Source organism: Protopterus annectens, chromosome 16.part0 (assembly GCF_019279795.1).
Source record: "Protopterus annectens isolate FY-2018-M chromosome 16.part0, PAN1.0, whole genome shotgun sequence".
NCBI lineage: Eukaryota > Metazoa > Chordata > Ceratodontiformes > Protopteridae > Protopterus > Protopterus annectens.
In genome coordinates, this window is record NC_056750.1 from 764,504,482 (window position 1) to 764,528,858 (window position 24,377).

Genomic DNA, 24,377 nt, shown 5'->3' on the forward strand with positions numbered 1-24,377 from the left:
TTGCCATAGTTAGGAAAAACACTGGTAGTTCTATGGACGGATTTAAATTGGACTCTAAGCATACTTTTCGTAGGAAAGATGGGTTTGTTCGAAGGGAGACTTTGTCTTCAAGGAAAAGCATGTAGGGGGCTGTATGGACAAAGCTTGCCACTCTGAAACTCCTTTAGCAGAAGTGATGGCAATCAAGACAATTGTTTTCCATGTCAAGAACTTTAGATCACAGGGTGATGCAGGTTCAAAAGTTTGGAGAATCAAACAGGATAGAACAAAGTTTAGGTCCCACTGTAGTAAAGGGGTCTTAGTGGGTGTTCTTAATAAACAAGTGCCCTTTAGAAAAGCTTTGCATAGTCTACGAGACATCAGACTCAGGTCCAGATCACTTCTGTGAAAATTAGACATTGCTGCCAATTGAACTCGAATGGTAGCTGCAGCTGCATCTTCATTAATCAGCTTTGTCAAAAATTCAAGAATGGAACCTATGGGAGCAGAAAAGGGATCAATGCAGTTACTTACTGCCCAAGAAGAAAATCTTTTCCATTTATTCATGTATAATCTCCTCGTTGAAGCCTTATGAAATGAGCTCAAGATATGCTTCACAGATGAAGAAAGGTTAGGGAGCCTGGCTATATTTGTCAATTTGAGGGTTTGAACAGAAGGATGGAGCATCCCTGACGCGCGAGTCAGAATGCCCGTAACTGAGTCCAGAACCCAGGGCTCCTCCTGGAGATGAGGCCAAAGGAAGGGGAACCAGATTTGATGAGGCCGTTATGGGGCGACGAGAATCAAATTGCTTTCCAATGAGCTGGCTTTCTGAAGAATCTTTGGTATCAAAGGAAAGGGAGGGAAGGCATAGAGGAGACCCGAGGACCAACTGTGTACAAGTGCATCCCTTGGGGACTCCCCCAGAGGGGGGGTGGGATTAGGGCAAAACAGCTGCTGCATTTTGCATTCACAGACGTGGCAAAAAGGTTGCAGCAAGGATGGCCCCATTTATGGAAAATAATTTCTGCTACCTCCGGTTTTAGAGAGCACTTGAGGCATCAGAACTGCTCAGCCTAGTTTGACTGCTATCACGCTGGATTTCCCTGCGATATGTATTGCTATCAGAAAGCATTGGGAGAAGGTTGCCCATTGCCATACTCTCACAGGGCCTCTCAACAAAGGCGGTAGGACCTGGTTCCTCCTTGTTTGTTTATATACCAAACAACTGACATATTGTCCATCTGTACTGCAATAGTTCTCAGTGGAAGAGAGTCCTGAAGTGCTTGCAACACTAGAAGCACTGCTCTCATCTCTAGGACATTGAGGTGGAAATGGGCCTTGTGGTCCTGCCAAGTGCCTTGGACAGTCCTTCCCAGAAAATTCCTCCCCCTACCCTATCTGGGACGCATCCGTGATCTCTGTGGCTAATGGCTGGGGGAGAACAAAGGGTCAACCTAATGTAACATGAGTGGAGTGAAGCCACCAGCGATGGTCTTTCTTGCAAGATTCCATTATCAAAATTTGGTGGGACATGGGTAGTTCTTGCATGGACCACTGAGCGAACAGGAGCCACTGTAGAATTCTCATGTGCAGACGTGCTAATGGAATCAGGGTTATTGCTACTGCCATGGTTCCCAAGACTTTCAGAAATTTTCTTGCTTGAATCTTCCTCTTGGAGTGTAGGATTTGGACCTGATGCCATAGGACTTGAACTCTTTTTGGGGAAGTTTTGCCATCATTTTTGTTGTATCTAGATCTGCTCCTATAAAAGCGATATACTGAGATGGCAACAAGGCAGATTTTTCATAATTTATCGCGATTCCTAGATGACAGCAGAGCTGTAAAGTGGTGTCTCTTGCTTTTATTAGTACATGGCTGGTGGTGTAGGTTAGCAGCCAGTCATCTAGATATGGAAACACTCAGAATCTTAGACGTCTCAAGTGAGCCATGACCACGGCCATACATTTGGTGAACACTCTCGGGGCTGCAGTGAGACCAAAGGGCAGAGCTCGAAACTGATAGTGACTGGCTCCCAGCCGAAAGTGCAGAAGACACACACACACACACACACACACACACACACACACACACACACACACACGTACAAACTTTAAGCAACAATGAAAAAGGAGAGGGATGGCAGTTCTCTAACTGAACTGAAGCTGCCCAGCCAAAGGGGAGTGGGGGAGAGGAAACGTAGCTCTCTAACTTAAACAGACAATGGCAGCCCTCTAACTCAAATGAGCTGCCTGTTTTGCTAGGAAACAGTAACAAAAGCAATGAGATACTTTACTACACTCTCTAAAATAAATGTGTGTGACGAGCAGTTAAGAGATAGAAAGAAAGCCCTCTAACTAAAAAATGGCAATTAAAACTATTTCAAGCCAGGCTAGGGAGTAACACAGGCCTAGCGAGACAAACGATGGCCAGAAAAACATAACAGAAGAGCAAACTCTCTAAACTGACTAAAACTAGACTAAAAATTAGTCATCAAGTGCTTAAAAATCAAGAAAAAACCTACAAACATACAAGTCGTTATAATAATAAAAAGATTAACTTAGTCAGAACCAAAATGGAAGCACCCAATCTGTTTAGCAGCAACAAGATCTGGGGAGGTCTTTTACGGTATGATGGGATAGGGATACAGCCACGAGCTAGTGGAAGAACTCAAGCTTTTGAAAATGGCAGAGTCAGAACAGAGGATCAGTTCCGAACCCGCCAGTTAAGAATGAAGGCAAGATAGAACAACATCACATCACTGTATTTAGCTCTTTCGTCAGACAGACTTCTTCTGAATGCAGCAAACCAATCACTATATATAATTTAATTAAAATCATACATCTCAGAAATGAATTACTTTATCAACTACAACATATAACACAATTAAATCTATATGCCTGTTAAATATATATTGGAGATTAGGAGGTTGGCATAATGGTTAAAGTGATTACCTTAAAAACACAAGGTGCAAGGTTTGACTCTCACATGGAATAATTGGCTACGTGCAAAAATGCCCACAAAGGTAGTTAGCACAGTACTAATCTAGGAACCTATTAACCTACATGTAATGCCATGTATTTGGCTTTTTGGTGTTTGACAAAATAAAAATGAGGTGGCAATGCACTCCTGGTGCAGTGGATGTAGGTGGATAAGCACCTTATAAATGCATTTTAAGCTCCACCCATGAAGTACCTACTCTTGTTTTTTTTAAACAGCAGACATGTGTAAGACATGAAAACGTACACATAGAGATCTACTTAAAATATGACTGTCTACTAACTTACTTATGATAGCTCAAATTTGTTGACAAGTATGCAACTCAAACAAAGCTATGAAAAAAGTGCAGCTGTACCAACAACCTACCATAATTACAGATGTTCAAGTATAGTGACTGCTGCAGTTAACAGATTCAGGGATTACTTCAAAAGGTACAGTCCTACACCCAGGCCAGAATTTTAGAGCCCGACCCCCAGATCTCAGTACAAAAACAGATTTACAGTCTGCCATTTTCTTTTTCTTGTTTTCAGTTAAGGTTAGTTCCGATTATAAGAACATGGGTTCTAAGTCTGGCAGAAAGGAACTTCAAGAGACAGGATGCAGTTTTGATAAACTTCTCCAGCTAAACCTCTCTACACTAGTGTTGTACTAAAGACTGTAAGACTAAAGGGTGGGGGATGAGACAGATAGACTCCCAGTCTCAAGTTTCACTGTTACAGAAGGGGGTAGAGGGGAAACCAGAATGCAACAATGATAACACTCAAGGTTGAGAACACAACTGTAATATATGTTCATGTAAGTGAGTGGTATAGTCATAACTTTCTGGGAAAAGTTCCAAAGCTTTCAGCAACTGTCCCATGGGTGGCTGTCCCCTCTGAGGGTGAAGAAGATAAAATACCCTTTTCTAGGCCTGACCATGATGACTAGCCAGCAGTGCTTAAAAAAAAGGTGTGGACTGAAGACCAGGTAGTGGCTGCCAGGAGAAATTTCGTCAACAATGCTTCCATGATAGATGGGCTACAAAAAGAATTGGATTTTACCACGCTGAGTAACAGTTTTCCATGGAATTTGTGGCAGACAAGAACACAAGAGGAAATCCACTTGGACATGGCATGCTCTCAGATGGACAATTCCCTTCTTAAATAGCCAAAACTTTTTGCAGTCCTTTGTTCCATATGGGCAGTACTCTAACCGTCTGTGCAAATGCAGTCAGTGAAGGATTCTTTCCCCTTCGTTCTGTGAATTAGGAAAGAAAACTGGGAGCTGAACAGCCTGCTTCACTGTAACCTCTATCACAACTTTTAGTATGATTAAGGGATTGCTCTGCAAAGTGACTAATGTGTGGAAGACCAAAAACTGTTCCTTGCACGAGCACCAGTAATTCAGATACCCTCCTGGCTAAAGAGACTCTACCAGAAATAGTCTTCAACAAAAAAGATAATTTATGGGGGCTGATCCTGCTAGGTCAAATGGTGGCACGATCACTTCTTCCAACATAAAATTCAGATCCCAGCATACATGTTACCATGTAGACGTGAAAAATCTGGACAAAGGCCCATGAAATGTAGGTGCACCTGGTCAAAAACCTGGACAGCTCTTCAGCATGAAATTTGCATATTTAAAATCTTAACTCCTTCCACTTCTAACAGGACTGTGGGATACCACAACTCAGAAACACAAGTTAAGAAAGTTTAAAAAATACAAAATATAAGCAGCTAATTGTACTTCATTAATCTTTTCCACAGTCCTGGAAGCCTGACTTACTAACACCTAATTATAGCCTAATGTGAAAGAAAATTCTGCATACCATGATGATCACAAAACTACCTCTGCATTGCTATTTGTTTCCCATGCTGTAACATTCAATATGCAACACTAAACCTTAAACAAATTTCTCATGGATATTCGCAGAATTTATGTTTCTAAAATTAAACGTAACATTTTGTTTTTGTATAGTTTGTTCCCAGGTTCTCCTTATAAACTTTGCCTGTAAAATAAAGGATGACAAATATAGTGTCCAAATGCTTCTAAACACAGTATTTCAAAAACGTCTTTGACAACATAAATACCTAAAGCAGGTGCTCACTTATTCACACAGTCTTCATAGCACTAGGTTACCGCATCTTCCCAGAAAGTACAGTTGTGTACCTACCATAAATGTAGATGTTCGAGTGTATTCACTGTTGCAGTCATTACACTTGGGTTATCCTGCTGGCAAGTTCCAAAGTCTAGGTCTGGCGTTGGTTGCTGTCGCTTCTTCCCTGACGTCAGTACGCCAGGGGTATAAAAGATGCAACCAATGCCATTTTCGTCAGTTTTTCTTGCCCCAGATGTCAGGTGCCCCCAAAAAGGAAAGGCTGGAAATAAATTATGTCAAAAAACACGCATGTACCAAAATAACATTTCCTTCATCTACAAACAAATACATCACATAGGTTGTAGAGAGTTGAGAAGTACAAAAAAAGACCCAGCAATTAGAAAGGGGGATGGTGGGTGGGTAACCTGGACTGCAACAGTGAATACACTCGAACATCTACATTTACGGTAGGTACATAACTGTACTATGTTCATCGTGTTTCACTGTTGCAGTCATTACACCTGGGTGGAATCCCAAAGCTGAGGTTGGGTGGCTGGACCTAAATAGGATTAGGAGAGGCAACCAGGCCCTGCAGAACTGCAGTGGCAAAGCCTGCTCTGGATTTAGAGTAGAGAGGTAAGTGGTAGTGCTTAGTGAAAGTGTGCACTGAACTCCAGGCTGCAGCTTCTAAAATGTCTTTGGTTGGTACTCCTCTGAGAAAGGCTGCTGAAGTGGCTGCTGCTCTGGTAGAATGTGGCCTTATGCCCTTAGGTACTGATTTAACATGTTGTGCACAGCAGAAGCGAATGCAGTGTCCTATCCATTTTGAAATTGTCTGCTTTGAGATAGGCTTTCCTTGTGTTCCTGCAGCATAAGCTACAAACAGTTACTCAGTTTTTCTGAAAGCTTTTGTTTTGTCCAAGTAGAATCATAGCCGTCTGTGTATATCCAAAGTGTGCAGAAGTCTCTCCCCTTTATTCTGGGGATTTGGATAGAAAGTTGGAAAATGAATGGTTTGGTTAAGAGCCACACTGGAAACCACCTTTGGCATAAATGCTGGGTTTGTCCTTAGAGAGACCCTGTCCTGATGAAAATATCTGAAAGGTTCCACTGCCATTAATGCCTGTAACTCTGAGACTCTTCTTGCTGAAGTTATTGCTAGGAGCAGAGCAGTTTTCCATGATAAGAATTTTATATCAGCTGTGTTGGCTGGCTCAAAAGGAAGCAGTGTGAGTTTTTCTAATACAAACTTGAGGTCCCAAGCTGGTATTGGTGCTCTCCTTGGGGGGTCTTATGTTTCTTGCCCCTCTGAGGTACTGTCTTAGCAGTGGATGTGAAAAAATAGGAGGCTCCGTATTGTAATGAGCTGAAATGGCAGAGGCATGGATTTTAATAGATGAAAAGGATAGGCCTTTGTCCAGCATCTCAGTTAGGTATTGTAAAACCTGAGATATATTTGGAACAAGCGGTTAGAGTCCTTGTGCCTGGTTCCAAGCACAGAATATCTTCCATTTTTCTGCATAAGATTTCCTAGTGCTGGGCCTTCTGGCTTCTAAAATGACATCCATAACAGCTTTAGAGAGAGGTGTGGTCTGAGTGGCTAGATTTAAGGTTCTGAGTTGACTGTGTAGAATCTGACTGTTTTGTTGAGTCAGAAGATGAGGAATTTGAGGTATAGGCCAGGTTGGGCCTCGAGACAAGCTCTTTAGGATTGGGAACCAGTGCTGGCGTGGCCAGTCTGGGGCAATCAGGATAATTTTTGGCTTCTCTTGTCTGACTTTTAGGAGTACCTTGGGAAGAAGAGGCAGTGGAGGGAAGGCATAAACTGTCAGGGTTTTCCAACTGAATGAAAGAGCATCCACTTTCCATGCTTGTGACTGATAAGTTCTTGTGCAAAATGTCTGTAGATGGCAGTTGTGAGGGGAGGCAAAATGATCTATGTCCGGGCGTCCCCATTTCCTTGTTATCATGCTGAAGACTTGTGGATTTAGTTTGCATTCGAGCGGATCCATGAGATTTCTGCTTAGTTCGTCTGCCAGTATATTTTTCTTTCCTGGCAGGAATTGTGCCTGCAGATGTACTTGATAGGTCAGTGCTGTGCTCCACAGAGTCATGGCTTGCCTGCAGACGGGGTAGGAATGTGTGCCCCCTTGCTTATGTACCACATAACTGTGGTGTTATCCGTCTTTAGTAATAGTTGTCCTGGATGTAGTAGATCCTTGAAGGCTATCAGGGCATTCTATTCTGTACAGCTAGCATCTCTTTTTGATGTGAAGATACATTTGTTCCTTGGGCCACGTGGCCTGAATACATTCTCCTGCCATATGTGCCCCCCAGGCATAATCCAATGCATCCGTTGTTATTGTCTGCCTGGCAGTGAGTAAGGTGAAGGGCTGTCCCTTGTTGTGGTGACAGGCCCTGGACCACCATCGAAACTCCTGTTGTAGAAAGGGAATTATAGTTACTATTGTTTCCAGGCTGTGGCAATACTGAGTCCAAACACTTTTTAGATACCACTGTAGTTTCCTCATATGCAGTCTTGCATATGGAATTAGTAGAATGCAGGAAGCCATGAAGCCCAGGGCCTGCAGAATTTTTTTTGCAGGGTGCTGGGTCTTTGTTGCCATCATTTGAAAGTAATGAGTCAGTTGCCTTTGTTTGTCTGGCGTGAGACAAGCCATCTGGGCAGTTGTATTTAAGCTTGCACCCAGGAATATTATCTCTTGAGAGGGCACTAGTTTTGATTTCTTTTCGTTTACTGTATACCCTAGGCAAATTAATAATCTTTTTACAAATGCCAGATGTTTTAGTAGAATGCCATTTCTCTCTGCTTGAATAAGGCAGTTGTCCAAGTAGGAATATATCTGAATTCCTCTTTGTCTGCAAAATGCAATTACTGGTGCCAGGCATTTTGTGAAGACCCTGGGCGCAGTAGATAAGCCAAAGGGCAGTGCAGAGAATTGGTAATGCATTGAGCCAGCTAGGAATCTGAGGTATCTTCTGCAAGATTGTCTGATTGGGACATGCAGGTATGCCTCTTTGAGGTCCAAAGTAATCAGCCAAGCCTTCTTGCCCAGCATGGGTAGAAGTTGCTGCAGTGTTTACATTTTGAATTTTGGAACAACCAGGAAAGTATTTAGGATTGACAAGTCCAGTATTGGTCTCCAGGCTTTGTCCTTTCTGGGTACTATGAAAAGTCTTGAGTAAAATCCTTGCCCCTGTTCTTGCTGTGGTACTCTTTGAATAGCTCCCATGTCCATGAGAGCAGCAATTTCCTTTTGTGCCTCTGACCATTTGTGCCTCTGCCCATTGGTTTTGTGGCAGGTCCGGCATACCTTTTGATTTTGGAAGAGTGTGTAAGTGGAACATGTAACCCTGAGAAACTATATTCTGTACCCATTTGTCCTGGGTGATTATGTGCCAATTTTGTGCGAAAAGTGCAAGCTTTCCCCCAAGGGATGCTGCCTAAAGGTAAGTGCTTGGCCTTTGTAGAGGGAAGTCATTGGGACAGTTTCCTATAAGGTTGTGATTTGTCTTCTCCTCCTTTGGGGGCAGAAGCACCCCATTGTTTAGGTCTGTAGGAGCCTTGTGGCTGAGATCTGCCTCTTGGGCGTCTGTATCTGCCTCTTTGTGGCCGGTCTGACACCTGAAAGGACCAATTTTTGAAGGCCAGTTTCTACTAAACCTAGGTGGTTGAACCTGTAAGAAATCCTTTACTGTCTGCATAGATTTTACTTTATCCTCCATTTTCTTTAACAAAATATTATGCTATAATGGAGCATCCAATAATTTTACTTTAACATGTTCAGGTAAACTTTGTTCTTTCAACCAAGCATGCCTTCGAATGACAGAGCCTGTAACTGCGGCTCTGCAAGAAGCCTCTAATGAATCAAAACCACATTGCAGAGTATGCTTTTCCACTTGTTCAGCTGCATGCAATAATTTCTGCATTTCCTTATTGTCAGGATTCTCTGAATTTGTAAGCATTTTCTGTTTTAACAAAGACATGAGGTACTGTTGATATTTAAGCATGTGAGACTGGCAGTTTAAAGCCCTTACAGCTAAAGTAGCAGAAGTGTAAACTTTTTCCCCCCATCTATCCAGAGCTCTAGAATCCCCATCAGAGGGAACAGGGTTTTGAGCAATGGAAGCCTTAACCCCCTTTGGGACCCTGAGAAATTGTTTCAGGGTCAGCAGCAGGGTTTTTATAAAAAAATTTATGAGAGTCAGGGACCCTGTAATACCGGTCTGGTTTGACTGGTGCAGGAGGTAAAGAATCAGGAGACAGACTGGATTCAGAGAAAAAAATCACCAACTATATCAAGCACAGGGGGGATAGCCAGGGGCCTTTTGTTGAGGCAGTAAAAGAAAATCTCTGAGCCTTTTCTTGGATTCTGAATAATCCTGACTCTCCCAGTGGAAATGTTCCCTCATGGTGTGCAGAGTTTCCCAAAAGAGTAATGCTCAGGTGGAGAGGCTGAAGGTATAGATTCTTCAGCATCAGAGTCCTCATAGGGAGGAAAAGAATAGCCCTGATCTGAAGAGGAATCAGAGGAAACAGAAACCTGGTCAGAGGAATCATAGTCAGTGTCTTGCCTAGGCCTTTTATCAGGAGGGTGATGGGAACCCCTGATCAAAGTAATTAAGTCTTTGGCCATTTCAAGCATCTGTTTCTTTGGCATGGTTGACTGTCCAGGAGAATGCTGTACTTGTTTCTTTGTCTTTAATGGTGTCTTTGACTGTACTTTGGCTGCTGCAGAGGATTTAATAGTAAGCTGTGAAGGTCTGAAAACACCCTCAGAAGCCGATGCCTGCTCAGCGGCTCCGGACCCATCTGAGGGAATATTTTCCGTAGGCCCAATACCTTGAATATCCAGAGGCCTAGTTGTCTCCACGTGGGAGTCAGATAGGGCCTGTGGCTCTGAGGTAGCGGGTGTCAGGGGCTGCGAAAGCGCCTCACTGAGAACCGGCGACTGGCCTAGAAGAGGCTTCGTTGTCGGTTTTGAACCTCGGATGCCTGTCCTTTTCCTTATCTTTGCGTTTTTTATGAATTCCGGTCGTCGGTTGTTCCGACGGCATTATATAGTTAAACCTTCGGCCAAAGTAATGTAATGCAAAATCAAACAGACGTTTAATAGTGCGTTTGTTGAATCTACCACAAAACTGACAACTAGTAACGTCGTGGTCAGGGTCTAGGTAAGGAATACAGTAAGGGTGAAAGTCCTTATGAGGTATTTGCTTCCCACAAGAAATACAATTGTTAACTTTTACTGACATCAGTCTGGAGCAAGAAAAAGTTTCTCCAACGGGTTACTTAGCTTTATTGAAGACTTCGGTTCTGAAACTCTATTTCGAAAATCTCAGGAGTCGGCCAACCGGCACTTGCGAACTGCTTCTGCCAGCAGGATAACCCAAGTGTAATGACTGCAACAGTGAAACACATTGAACATCTACTATTACTTGGTTTAAGGAGTATATGTCAAGTAGGATGCAAGGAAGATAAACCTTAAAGTACACAAAACAGTCTGCTGTCTGACTAAAGACAAGTCTAAGGCTGCTCAGGACAGCTGCTTCTTTTATTACTGATAAAAAAACAGACTGCTGCACTCCACTGTCCTGTCCACTTAGGCAGTCAATGTGTGGTACCTTACATCAAGCAGTTCAGTTTACTTTCGGGACTGGTGTCAAAGATTTAAGGCTCCCTTTTGTACTTAAAACATGGCAAATGTAAGTGAATGGTTTCTCAATAAATACTGCAACATCAAGCTATCAAAAGGTCTCGACTGCATAGCAAACATTTGTCTGTTTTAAATGAACAGGTTCCGAAAAAGTGAAGAAATGAGTGTTCAATAAGTCCCAAAAACTCAAAAAGGAACACTCGTGATGAGGCAAAGCACCAGAACCAAATCCTTTATTGTAGAAATGGCCAAGTCACATAAAAACCATCAAAAAGGATCTCATCCACATGAACCCTCTTGACACAACTGCGTTTTCATCCTCAATAATACACACTTCTTCAGACACATTTTTTGTTCTTCTGTATTGTAATCTTTACTGTTAATTTTGCTGCATCTTACTTGCATGCATTTTAAATGGAGAGTTCCTCTCTTGGCTTCCTCTGAAAAGGGGCTTCACCCAGTTAGACCATCCGTCATGCTTTCTTGTGAAAATGTCATGACAATTTGACAAAATTATGTTTCAGTTTTCTTTCAGCACTGGTGACAAAGTTTTAAGGCTCTCTTTTGTACTTAAAACATGGCAAATGTAAGTGAACGGTTGCTCAATACACACTGTAACATCAAGCTATCAAAAGGTCTTGACTGCATAGCAGACATTTGTCTATTTTAAAATGAACAAGTAGCAACTCTCAGTGACTGCTTTTCATTTTTTTCTGTAACAAACTACTTAAAAGGAGCACTACCTATTCCCATTTTTATTTATTACACAAAGCTCTTATAAGGGCAAGGCTAGTTTGCTTTTGCTTTCTTATATTTTGCATTGCTTTATTGCCTTTTTCTATTTTGTATACTGTGACTTGTTTTCTTTACACCATATTTTACTTGTATTCTGCTTTTAATTGCATTTTAAACTAGGAAAGAGAGAGGCCACAGCTTTGTCTCTTGTGAGTCGCACAGAAAAATCTTTCCCACTCTCCCTCCCTGGTGCTGTTGAGTTCTTAAACACAACTGCCTTTTTAGCCAATAGCCCCTTATGTTAATTTGGCCACTTATTTCCTTCCCTCTCCCCTTTCACTGGCTGTTCTGAGTAAGCACAAAATTATCCTTTTGTGAAATCACTCACCTTCAACTATTTAAATTTATTGGCCATCCCACTGTATTCCATAGAACCAGAATACAAAGTGCCCACCCCCTTTCAATCTATCCTGCTCTTAAATTTAGTGGCTCTCCACTTTCACAGCTAAAGCTTAAGTTACCCCCTTTCACATCTAATTGCTTAGTCTACACTGCAGTGCTTAGGATAGCAATTCCTTTTATCATCTAACCTTTAAAATATGCAGCATCTACTGCAAGACCACCAGTTATTAGAGAGTCTACATTCTGCCTGTAATGTGAAATTTTCCATATCCAGGTGCCTCTGGCTACATCTCTCTTTAAAAAAAAAAAAAAACAGCACCAAAGATATTTGAACAGATTAGTTTTGCTTACTCCTTTCCATAAATATTGCGCCATATCAGAGCTCTTTCTTTCCCATGTCCATATTTCTTCTTTAGATGTCTCCTGCTCCACCTGTTTCTCTTTAATTTGGGGACTCATTGTTCCATCTTGCTCTGACACGGCCTGTGTTAGTCTTTCTACATTAGCTCCTTCACTTGGCAGGCATTCCATAACTTCAACTTCTACTTGTTTAACTTCTACCTTACTAATCTTCTGTTCTACATTCTCCCTTTGTGTTATTTTTTGTATAGTGAAATTTTCCACATCTGAGTGCCTATGCCTATATTTCTTCAAATATCTTTGAAGCTGCTTTTTTGTATTGATTAGTTTGGCTCTCTCTTTTGCATAAAGGCTATACCATATCAGATCTTTTTTTTCTTTCCCATGTCCATACTTCTTTTTTTATACCTTTCAAAAATCTCTGGGTGTTCTTTATATTTTCACATTTCCTCTGTCGCTTATTTTTCCAGGCAGCCCAAAGTTTCTGTCTATGCAATACTTTTCATGAATCTGCAGTACTAATGAACATAATTTTTTTATTTGAAGCTTCTGACTGTTTTTTTTTTTCTTTTCTTGTGGATGAATTATTCTTTCCTCTAATTTCTCTCTTAATCTTTTGAATATCTTCTATCCAGAAATTCTACCGTTTGCCATAAATGCTAGCCTTGTATCCTCCAGATTTGCATCCTTCTCCCCTTTTTTAATTTCTCCAAGTCCTTTGAGTTTCTAATACCATGCCGGGAATGGGCCCCATTCCTAAGTCAAATTATGATTAAAGTTGATGAAATTAGTACTGTTTCAGTCTTTCATGTTAGCCAGAAGGGGCTGAGGGATAATACACTATATCAATCAAGCAGGCCTCCAGTACTCCTGTACCTTAACTGCCAGAGCACTTAACTTAGGTTTTAACTCTGCCTAAACCCTTGTCCCCATTCTTGGTTTGGTGTTCTCCCTCTTTTCTGACCTCAGATTTGATACCCACCATCATTATGTAAAGTGGGCAAACAAACAATCGATCCTCTGTACTTACACATCCCATTCCAAACAAGAACAACAGCTCAAACACTTTTGACAGCAGGAAGCAGCATGGACAGTGCACGAAATATTAGAAAAATGTCTGCAGTCATTTCTGAATCGTATCCTAATGTATACATATTATACGTATATTATTTTCTTGCTCTCTACTTCCCAGACAGACCCTGAAAATGGTCCACCTAGATCAGCAAGTTAGTCTACCCAAGTTAGCAAATGAAAAGAAACAAATAAATAAATGTAACGCAGCAGAATGGTCATACTCAGCCCAGACAGGCCACCTGCATCCAGTTCTGTAGAACACTCTTTAAGAAACATGTAAAGCTCTGGACAGTGTGTAGCAGACAGCAATTAAACTGACAACTGGGAACCATCATCATCTTCTTTCGGCTGTTCCCGTTAGGGGTCGCCACAGTGGATCATCTGTTTACATTTCTTCCTGTCTTCTGCATCTTGCTCTGTCGCACAAACCACGTGCATGTCCTCTCTCACCACATCCATAAACCTTATCGTAGGCCTTCCTCTTTTCCTGTTACCTGGTAGCGTCATCCTTAGCATCTTTTTCCACAATATACTCAGCATCCCTCCTCAGCACATGTCCAAACCAACGTAATCTTGCCTCTCTGGCTTTGTCTCCAAATCTTCCAACCTGGGCTGACCCTCTAATATACTTATTTCTAATCCTGTCCACCCTCGTCACACCCAGTGCAAATCTTAACATCTTTAACTCTGCCACATCCAGCTCTAACTCCTGCCTTTTTATCAATGCCACTGTCTCCAACCCGTATAACATAGCTGGTCTCACTACCCTCTTGTAGACCTTCCCTTTCACTCTTACTGGTACTAGTCTGTCACAAATCACTCCTGACACTCTTCACCACTCCATCCTGCCTGTACTCTCTTCTTCACCTCTCTTCCACACACATCATTACTCTGAACTATTGATCCCAAGTATTTAAACTCATCCACGTTCGCCACCTCTACTCCTTGCATCCTCACCATTCCTCTATCCTCCCTCTCATTCACACACATATATTCTGCCTTAGTCCTGCTGACCTTCATTCTCTCTAGAGCATACCTCCACCTCTCCAGAGTCTCCTCCACCTATGCCCTACTCTCAACTACAGATCACAATGTCATCTACAAACATCATAGTCCACGGGGAATAATAATCAGAAATAAGGAATGTAGCGTTTGAAGGGGGAGTCTTATTAAATTGAAAAAATAAGCAATGTTGAATTAAAACATGCTGGAAAAGAACAGACTCTGCAAAACACAAAGCTAAAATATATAAAAATAAAAAGTCTCCTAAAACAAGTTTTCCATGCAGGACATGCACTGATAGCAAAACAGTTATAAAATAAGATGGGAATAAGGTAAAACTGGTAAATAAACTAGATGAAGTAATCTACAGAAATGGATAGACTCAACAAGTTTTCACTGGCAGTTTAACATATGTAAGCATCCCATTTCAAAGTAAAGCTTAAGACATGCAGAAACAACTTACCCCTTCTTTTTCATTTTCCATCAGAACCTTTTTCAGAGCCACTTTTTTACCAGTTTGTCTATGTTTTGCTTTAAACACCTCCCTGTTAACATAGAAAAATGCAATTTTTATTAAAGTTATAAAGGGGTGGGAGGTTGGCATAAAGGTGCAGGATTTGATTCTCACATGGGATAGCTGGCTATGCTTAAAATGGCCCACAAGGGCAGTCAGACTAGTAATAATCTATGAACCTATTAACACTTACAACAGACACATAACAAGAAAGAACCTTCAAAACAGCACCAACAGTTAAATCCTTTACAAGAATACTAGCACACAATAAAAATCAACATTCACCATTTTAACTGCATCTGAAGAACAATTAAAATAAGATCTTAGCAATGTCATTTTACAATGCATTAAATAAAGGTACACATAGATGCCGGCAGGCATAATCAATCTATGTAATATAAATGAAAGGGCAACAAATCTATTACTTGGCTGCTCCCGGGCAATTAACACTGGGAATCCAAAGTGTTAACTCCCAATTATACAAAGGCTCACATGCATGTTTTGTAAAAGTCATCTGCAGCAATAACTGCACAAGAACATAACATCTCATTAAAATAAATTCAAGTTCAACAGCAACATTAAATTTAATTCGTATTATGGCAAAATTTCTGCGGCAGCTGCAAGTACACTTTAGAACATGAACATGATAGATGCTGGAGAGAAAGCATGTGAGAAAGCATACTTTCTCTCCATCGTATATCATGTTCAAATGTCTACTCTGCTTAATCAATTACTCGTGAAGTACTTATTTAAAGAAATGTTGAAATCTAGTATTAGCTTAAACATTTATTCAGTCAACTGAGAAAGTGTAATAAAATGTGGTTGTAAAACAGCCAATCAATAAAGTGATAATACTTTTTTTTTTTTTTTTAAACAAACACTTCTATTAAATTTAATTAATTGCAGCACACGAGCAATATTTTAGCTAAAAGCATAAGTCACAAGACTTTTTTTTTTTTGTTTACAAAGTCTTGTGCCTTATATGCATTCAGCTAAAATATTGCTGGTGTGTTACAATTAATTAAATTTAATAGAAGTGTTTTTTTTTTTCTTAAAGTATTATCACAACCATGCTTTGTAATGCTTTCTTGGTTGCCTAGAAAACAGTTTAAGAGACTATGGTTTGTGTGTTTTCACAACCACGCATTCTCATCATCCTCTGCAGCATGTTATTTCACTCAAAATGGAATGCTGCAGAGAATGCCTGGTTTCCATCACAGTTAAACTGCTGGGATGAATGTGTGGTTGCGATAATAAGCATGTACCCTTAATTCCATTAAGTCTATCGAGGTGACTGAGACCATACAATACTTTAATTTGGCAGGGGAAATAAATATTAAAAGATGGCAAAAGAAAAGATTTCACATAAAAAAAAATATATATACACACACATTATATATATATATATATATATATATATATACATACACACACACACACACACACACACACACACACTGACATAGACAGACACACAGAGACACAGGCACACAGAATTGTACGTGATCCATTTCAGTGACAGAAAGGGGCAGGACTCGGTCATCTTAAAGAAAAGTGCTCAGTTTGTGCAGAAGACCATTCTAGCATTCACATTTTAACAGTCTTAAAGTCTTTATTTGAACCCCTCAGCTTTGTCGGTGTCTAAATTTCATACAAATGATTACAATTGAGATTACATTCTTTTCTCAGTTCATAAAAAAATATTTTATTACTCTAACAACTTCCAAATAAAATCATTCTTTAACAAATCTTTCAGTTTCTGAATTGTATGCATGAACTTATGTATTTATTTGTTTTATTTATTTGCAGTTGTTTTACCAGGATGGTCCATTGGGCCTAAAAGAACCCATTTTCAATGGAGTCCTGGGGAGAAAAGCTCCAAAAAACAGACATACAGAACAGGGACATACAATTGAAAAAGCTCTTAAAGCAAACCAACAGACAAGGTATAAACAATAGATAGCTAAGATAATTATACAAATGTAAAAGAGAATACAGTGATTGCTTTTGCATTTGAGGTACATTCAATAATGCGCCTTATTAAATAAAGTAAAATAAATGAGAGGAGTGTTAGGGCTTTGAAGAGGTAGAATTGTTTTGTTGTATAGTGTAGTTAGTTATGAAGGAAGTAATAAGTTATGTAGGCTTTGTTGAGTAGCAAATGAATGAATGGAGGATGAAGAGTTCCATATTTTTATGATGGATGGGAACAAGAGCATTCCCATTGGGACGTAAGATGTGTATGAAGAGATTTTTTGAACATATTAAGATTAGAGATGGTACGAATGGATGGTGGGAGTGAGTTCCAAAGACGAGCTAGGTTAAAGGATAGTAGGTTTTTGCCTGGGGGACGTGTTGGTTTATGTACTTCTAATAGGTTTTGATTGTTTGACCTTAAGACTCTGTCAGGTAGGTGCAACTTAAAAGCAGAAGACAAGGAGGGACAAAAAGAAGGGTTGTTAATGAGCTTATGGGCTAGGGTAAGCTGAATGTAGTTGAGCTGATGTGGAAGTTCAAGCCAGTTTAGTTTTTGGAGAGAGGAACAGTGGTGGGTGGACGACCTGTGGCCGTTAGCTTAACTTGGCGATTTTGTTGTAGCAAGAGGAAAGTTGTTTCTTTAGAGAGGACTGAAGATTAGTTAGAGAGGTGATCCATAGAGAAGGGAGGAATAAGCAAGGAAGAAGAGAGAGCATTTTAGAGGTCTTTGTGAGGTATTGATTTTTGTGTAGAGCATACCCAGCTTTTGGTGTTTTTTTTTAATATTTAGTTGTAGGTGGGAGTTGAAATTAAGCTGGTTATCAATTTGGACGCCAAGTAACTTAGTTTCAGATACCAGTTCTAGGATTGAGTTGTTTTGACTAGTAATCAAGAATTTGTTTGTATCGAAGGGAGTAGTTTTAGAGGGGGTAAATACCATGAGTTTAGTTTTGGAGGCGTTGAGAGCAAGGTGTTTTTTTTCATCCAATGCTCAGTAATTGAGAAAGCTTCTTGTGTGAGCTTTAGAAGCTTAGGGGTAGATGTGGCAGAGCAGATAACGGTAGAATCGTCAGCATATTGGATGATGTTAGAGAATGGGATAGATTTATGAAAATCGTTTATAAATATGTTAAAGAGAAGAGGACCAAGTATGGAGCCTTGGGGAACTCCGTGGGGGTACTAAAAGAGGAAGTGGCCTTTTTCCATTTTACAGCTTGGTGTCTGTTAGATAGGTAGCTGGAGAACCAATTCACAGAGGAGGGAGAAAGGTTAAGTTTGGAAAGTTTAGTTAAGAGCAGACTGTGTGAGATAGTATCAAAGGCCTTAGAGAGGTCAAGTAGTAGGGTAGAGACAATTAGGCCGGAATCATGTGCTTTATTTACGGTTTCAAGATAGGAGAGGAGGGCTGTCATGGTGCTATGATTTGGCCTAAAGCCATGTTGTGTAGGTGTAAGATGGTTATTGTCTAAAAGATGTGGTAGTAGTTGAAGTTGGACACATTTTTCTAGTAGCTTAGAAATGGGGGACAGGATAGCAATGGGGCGGAAGTTAACACTGCAGTTATTACTGCCTTTATAAAGGGGGATGATAAAGGCTTGTTTCCAGAGTTGGGGCACTGTGCATTCCAGGATTGAGCGGTTGATGAGAATGCTTATGGGATAGGCAATTGCTTCAGCAGCTATGCTTAGGAAGTATGAGGGGATGTTATCAGGTGCATTAGTGCCGGGCTTCAATTTTTGAACTTCAGTGACTTTCTGCAATTATTGCTTGAACCTTAATCTACTGAACACCCAATCAATTAATATATTCATAGATAACACCATATTTGTCATATGTACTTCTTTCAAGAACATGGAGTGCAGTAATTACACTGGAAAATGATGAAAGGTTCCACAGCCATGAGTGCCTGTAACTCTGAGACTCGTCTTGCAGAGGTCATTGCTAGGAGCAGAGCTGTTTTCCAGGATAAGAATTTTATATCAGCTGTTGTGGCTGGCTCAAAAGGAGGCAGTGTGAGTTTTTCCAAGACATAATTGAGGTCCCATGCAGGTATTGGTGTTCTCCTTGGAGGTCTTAATGTTTTTGGACCCTCTGAGGTACTGCCTTATTAAAGTATGAGAAAAGATAGGTGGTTCTGTATTGTAATGGGCTGAAATGGCAGAGGCATGAATCTTAATTGATGAAAAGGATAGGCCTTTGTCCAGCATCTCAGTTAAGTATTGTAAACTCTGAGGAACATTTGGTACAAATGTGTCAATTCCTTGTTCCTGGTTCCAAGCACAGAATCTCTTCCATTTTTCTGCATAAGATTTTCTGGTACTGGGCCTCCTGGCCTCCAAGATAACATCCATAACAGCTTTTGAAAGAGGAGTGTTCAGAATGGCTACATTATCCGCCATGCTGCCAGATTTAAGGTCCTGAGTTGGCTGTGCAGGATCTGATTGTTTTGTTGGGTCAGTAAGTGAGAAGATTGAGGCAATGTCCAGGCTGGACCTTGAGACAAGTTCTTTAGGATTGGGTACCAGTGCTGGCGTGGCCAGTCTGGGGCAATCAGTATCATTTTTGGCTTCTCTTGACTGACCTTTAGGAGTACCTTGGGGAGGAGAGGCAGCGGAGGAAAGGCATATACGGTTAGGTTTTCCAGCTGAAGGATAGGGCATCCACTTTCCATCCTAGCTTGTGATAAATCCTTGTGCAGAATCTCTGTAATTGGCAGTTGTGAGGGGAGGCAAATAGATCTATGTCTGGGCATCTCCATTTCCTTGTTATCACGTTGAAGACTTGTGGATCCAGTTTCCACTCGTGGGGATCCATAAGGTTTCTTCTTAGTTCGTCTGCCAGAGTATTTATCTTTCCTGGCAGGAATTGTGCCTGCCGATGTACTTGATAAGTCAATGCTGTGTCCCACAAAGTCATGGCTTGTCTGCAGAGGGGGTAGGAATGAGTGCCTCCCTGCTTGTTTATATACCACACGACCGTGGTATTGTCTGTCTTTATCAGTAGCTCTCCCGGATGAAGTAGGTCATTGAAGGCTGTTAGGGCACTCTGAACAGCTAGCATCTCTTTTTGACTGATCTGTAGATGCATTTGGTTTGTGGAGCATGTGCCTTGAATACACCTTCCTGCCATGTGGGTTCCCCATGCATAATCTGATGCATCCGTTGTTAATGCTTGCCTGGCTGGGGGGTAAGGTGAATGGCTGCCCCTTATTCTGGTGACAAGCCTTCGCCCACCATCGAAACTCCTGTTGCAGGCAGGGAATGAGGGTAATTGTTTCCAGACTGTGGCAATGTTGAATCCAAACACTTTTTAGGTACCACTGAAGTTCTCTCATACGCAGTCTCGCATATGGAATTAGTAGAATGCAGGATGCCATGAAGCCCAAAGCCTGCAGAATTTTTCTTGCAGATAACTGGGCCTTTGTTGCCAACAGGTTGAAATAGGTAGTCAGTTGTCTTTGTTTGTGTGGCGTGAGATAAGCCATCTGGGCAGTTGTATTTAAGCTTGCACCCAGGAATATGATCTCTTGAGAGGGTACTAGTTTTGATTTCTTTTCATTGACTGTGTACCCTAGACCTGTTAGAAATCTCTTTACAAACGCCAGATGCTGTAGTAGAATGCCCTTGTTCTCTTTTGAAGGAGGCAGTCATCCAAGTAAGGATATATTTGTATTCCTCTTTGTCTGCAGAATGCAATTACTGGTGCTAGGCACTTTGGCTTATCTACTGCGCCCAGGGTCTTCACAAACGGCAGTGCAGAGAATTGGTAGTGCATTGAGCCAGCTTTGAATCTGAGGTATCTTCTGCATGCTTGTCTGACTGGGACATGCAGGTATGCCACTTTTAGGCCTAAAGTTACAAGCCAAGCCTTCTTGCCCAGCATGGGCAGAAGCTGCTGTAGAGTCAACATTTTGACTTTTGGTATATCCAGAAATGTGTTTAGAATAGATAGGTCCAGTATTGGTCTCCAGGTCTTGTCCTTTCTTGGGACCAAGAAAAGTCTTGAATAAAATCCTTGTCCCTGGCTCTTGCTCTGGTACTTGTTGAATGGTCCTCATGTCCATGAGGGATGAGACTTGCTTTTGTGCCTCTGCCCATTGATGTTTTGGCAGGTCTGGCCAACTGTTTGTTCTTGGCAGGGTATGGAAGTGAAACTTGTAGCCTTGTGACACTAAGTCTAGGACCCATGTATCCTGGGTTATTATGTGCCAATTTTGAGAAAAAAGTGCTAGTTTTCCCCCTAAAGGTGCTGCCAGAAGATAAGTGCTTGGTGCAGGCAGGGGGAAGTCATTGGAACTGTTTCCTGTATGGCTGTGATTTGTCTTCTCCACTTTTGGAGGTAGAAGCATCCCATTGTTTAAACCTGTACGAACCTTGGGGCTGGGATCTGCCTCTTGGGCATCTGTATCTGCCCCTTTGTGGTCTATCTGACACTGGAAAGGACCAATTCTTTGTAGGCCAGTGTCTGCTAAATCTGGGTGGCTGTACCTGTAAGAAATCCTTAACCGTTTGCATAGATTTAGCTTTGTCCTCCATTTTCTTTAACACCTCTTCTGCTTTAACACCAAACAAGGTATCATGCTGTAATGGAGCATCTAATAATTTTGCTTTGACATGATCAGGCAGATTTTGTTCCTTTAACCAAGCATGCCTCCTGATTACAGAACCCGTAACAGCAGCCCTGCAGGAGGCCTCCAAAGAATCAAAGCCACATTGCAAGGTATGTTTTCCAACTTGTTCAGCTGCATGCAATAAATCCTGCATTTCTTTGTTTTCTGCACATTCAGAATTTATCAACATTTTCTGTTTAAGCAGTGACATAATATATTGCTGATACTTGAGCATATGAAACTGACAATTTAAAGCTCTTATATCCAAGGTAGCAGAAATGTAAATCTTTTTCCCCATCTGTCCAAAGCCCTGGAATCCCTGTCTGATGGGGTAGGGTTTTTGCAGCGGAAGCCTTGACCCCTTTGGGACCCTGAGAGATTGTTTCTGGGTCAGCAGCAGGGTTTCTGAAAAGGTATTTATGAGAGTCAGGAACCCTGTAGTACCTGTCCGGCTTAACAGGAGCTGGAGGTAATGAGTCAGGAGTCAGACTGGACTCTGAAAATACATCATCTACAATGTCTAACACTGGTGGAATAGCTAGGGGCCTGTGTTGTGGTAGTAAAAGGAAGTCTCTGAGCCTTTTCTTAGATTCCAAAAAATCTTGGCTCTCCCAGTGAAAATGCTCCCTCATGGTATGCAAGGGTTCCCCAAAAGAGTAATCCTCTGGAGGAGAGGCTGAAGGGATAGATTCTTCAGCATCAGAATCCTCATAGGGAGGAAGAGAGTATTCCTGATAAGAAGAGGAATCGGATGAAATGGAAACCTGATCTGAAGATTCATATTCTGTCTCTTGCCTAGGCTTTTATCAGGTGGGGGATGGGAACCCCTGATCACAGTAATTAGGTCTTCGGCCATTTTGAGCATCTGTTTTTTGGGCATGGAGGCCTGTCCAGTTGGCTGTTGTACTTGTTTCTTTGTCTTTAAAGGTGCTTTAGTCTTTGCTTTTGAAGCTGAAGTCGTTTTAATGTATAAATGAGTAGGTCTGAAAACACCCTCAGAAGCCGATGCCTGCTCAGCAGCTCCGGACCCATCTGAGGGAATAATCTCTGAAGGTCCAATACCTTGAGCTACCAGCGGCCTAGTCGACTCCACGTGGGAGTCGGTAGCAGCCTTCGGGTCTAAAGTAGCAGGAGTCAGGGGCTGCGAAGGTGCCTCACTGAGAGCCGGCGACTGGCTTAGAAGAAGCCTCGTCGTCGGTTTTGTACCTCAGATGCTTATCCTTTTCTTTGTGTTTCTTGTGAATTCCGGTAGTCGGATGGCTATCTGACAACATCGTATAATTAAATCTTCTGCCAAAGCAGTGTAATGCAAAATCGTACTGACTCTTAATAGTGCGTTGCTTAAATCTAGCACAAAACCGACAACTAGCAACGTCCTTATGAGGTATTTGCTTCCCACAAGAAATACAATTATTAATTTTTTCAGACATTGGTCTGGAGCAAGAAAAAAGTTTCCTCAACGGGGTACTTGGCTTTTGAAGACGACGGTGGATCTGAAATTCGACCGGCACTTGCGAACTGCTTATGCTTCGGGCACCGCACGGCAAGAAAGACTGAAGAAAATGGCATCAGCTGCATCTTTTTATACCCCTGGCGCTCCGACGTCAGGGAAGAGGCGACAGCAACCGACGCCGGACCTAGACTTTGGAATTCAGGCCGACTGAGGGTAGCCTGCCAACAGGATAACCCAAGTGTAATGACTGCAACAGTGAAACACGAAGAACATATGGCAGTTGTAGAAATAAAAGATTTGTTTCTGCCTGCTGTCCATGCTGGTAACATGTCCCCAACTTTATCAAACGTAGTCAGTTGCTAGAATAAAATTTTATGTTAGCATCCATTTCCTGAAGAACAAACTATGAAACTCAAATTTATGCCATTATTTAGCGAGTTCAATCCTCAGTGATTTGTCAAAAAAACACCTATTTTAGAAGGAACAGACCAAAAATATGAAGCAATAATCTGGACATCCTGCGAAAATCTAGACAGTTGAGAAGCGGAGTGCAAACGTAATGCATTGAGTTACACTACCTCTCCTAACAGCACTCGCCAAGTGTTCTAGTGCTTTGAAAGCCGGGAAAACACTTAAAATATTTTTTTGCCCAGTAACTAGTAGTACATGGAGCAGATAAAGCTCCATGCACTACAAAGAATTATGATTGTCTCACCAATCATAACCTTAAAGTGCAATAAAAACAGACTGGACAAACTGTGTTGTTCCTTCAACCAAACACTATTACACACACAGGTGCTGTTTCATCTATTCACTTTCAGATTTCTTAAGACTCCGGCTACAAGATAAAACTCAGTTCATACAACAGTAAAAAGTTCCTTCTTTAAAATCAGTTCTTCACTTGATCTTAATCCACAGGACATATCCAACCATGTCTCTTCTACAAAATAATTTCTAGTACTCTGTCTTAAACCACTTTTTATTTAAAGTGCACTTAAAATTAGTAAGGTCATTCTAGCCGGCAGAATTTGTGGCACTTAATCTTAATTGACAGTCATATTCCTTGGATCTAACATGTTCTTAGCACCCCCACCCCTAATATTAGGTTTAACAGTGTCCGACAAATAAAAACTATTTTAAAATTTGTGCACTTTATGTTTATATAAATCATATGTCTTTTTTTAATTCACAGCACTGTTTTTTTTTTTCAAAACAGGTTTATTGTTTTAACATATAAGAGAAATATCATAACAATTTTATACAAGTAATTAAAAATAGGTATTATTATAATATTCAACAAAACAACTAAAGTATTTACAAAGACATCCACTACAATCAGATCAATTAATTAAACTAAAATACCATGCTATTGAAATTAAAAATTTTTTAACAAATTTTGTAAATTATCCCATACAATATAATAAGATGTTTTTCTATTTGTTCTTGTCCTAATTGTGTTTATTTCCATTTGGCACACTATATTCATAACATTTTTAAATTCATTGAACGAAGGAGGT

The 24,377-nt window shown here is 41.0% G+C and overlaps 1 protein-coding gene across 2 annotated transcripts in view; it reads right to left on the bottom strand.

Annotated features, from left to right (window-relative positions):
* CDK9 (cyclin dependent kinase 9) overlaps nucleotides 1–24,377 on the bottom strand; it is a 1,779,604-nt gene that overhangs the window by 1,656,106 nt on the left and 99,121 nt on the right. For both annotated transcript variants that reach the window (XM_044058348.1, XM_044058349.1), the window contains exon 2: nucleotides 14,771–14,852. In XM_044058348.1, the coding sequence (XP_043914283.1) occupies nucleotides 14,771–14,852 (82 nt within the window). The remainder of the gene's footprint in view (nucleotides 1–14,770; nucleotides 14,853–24,377) is intronic.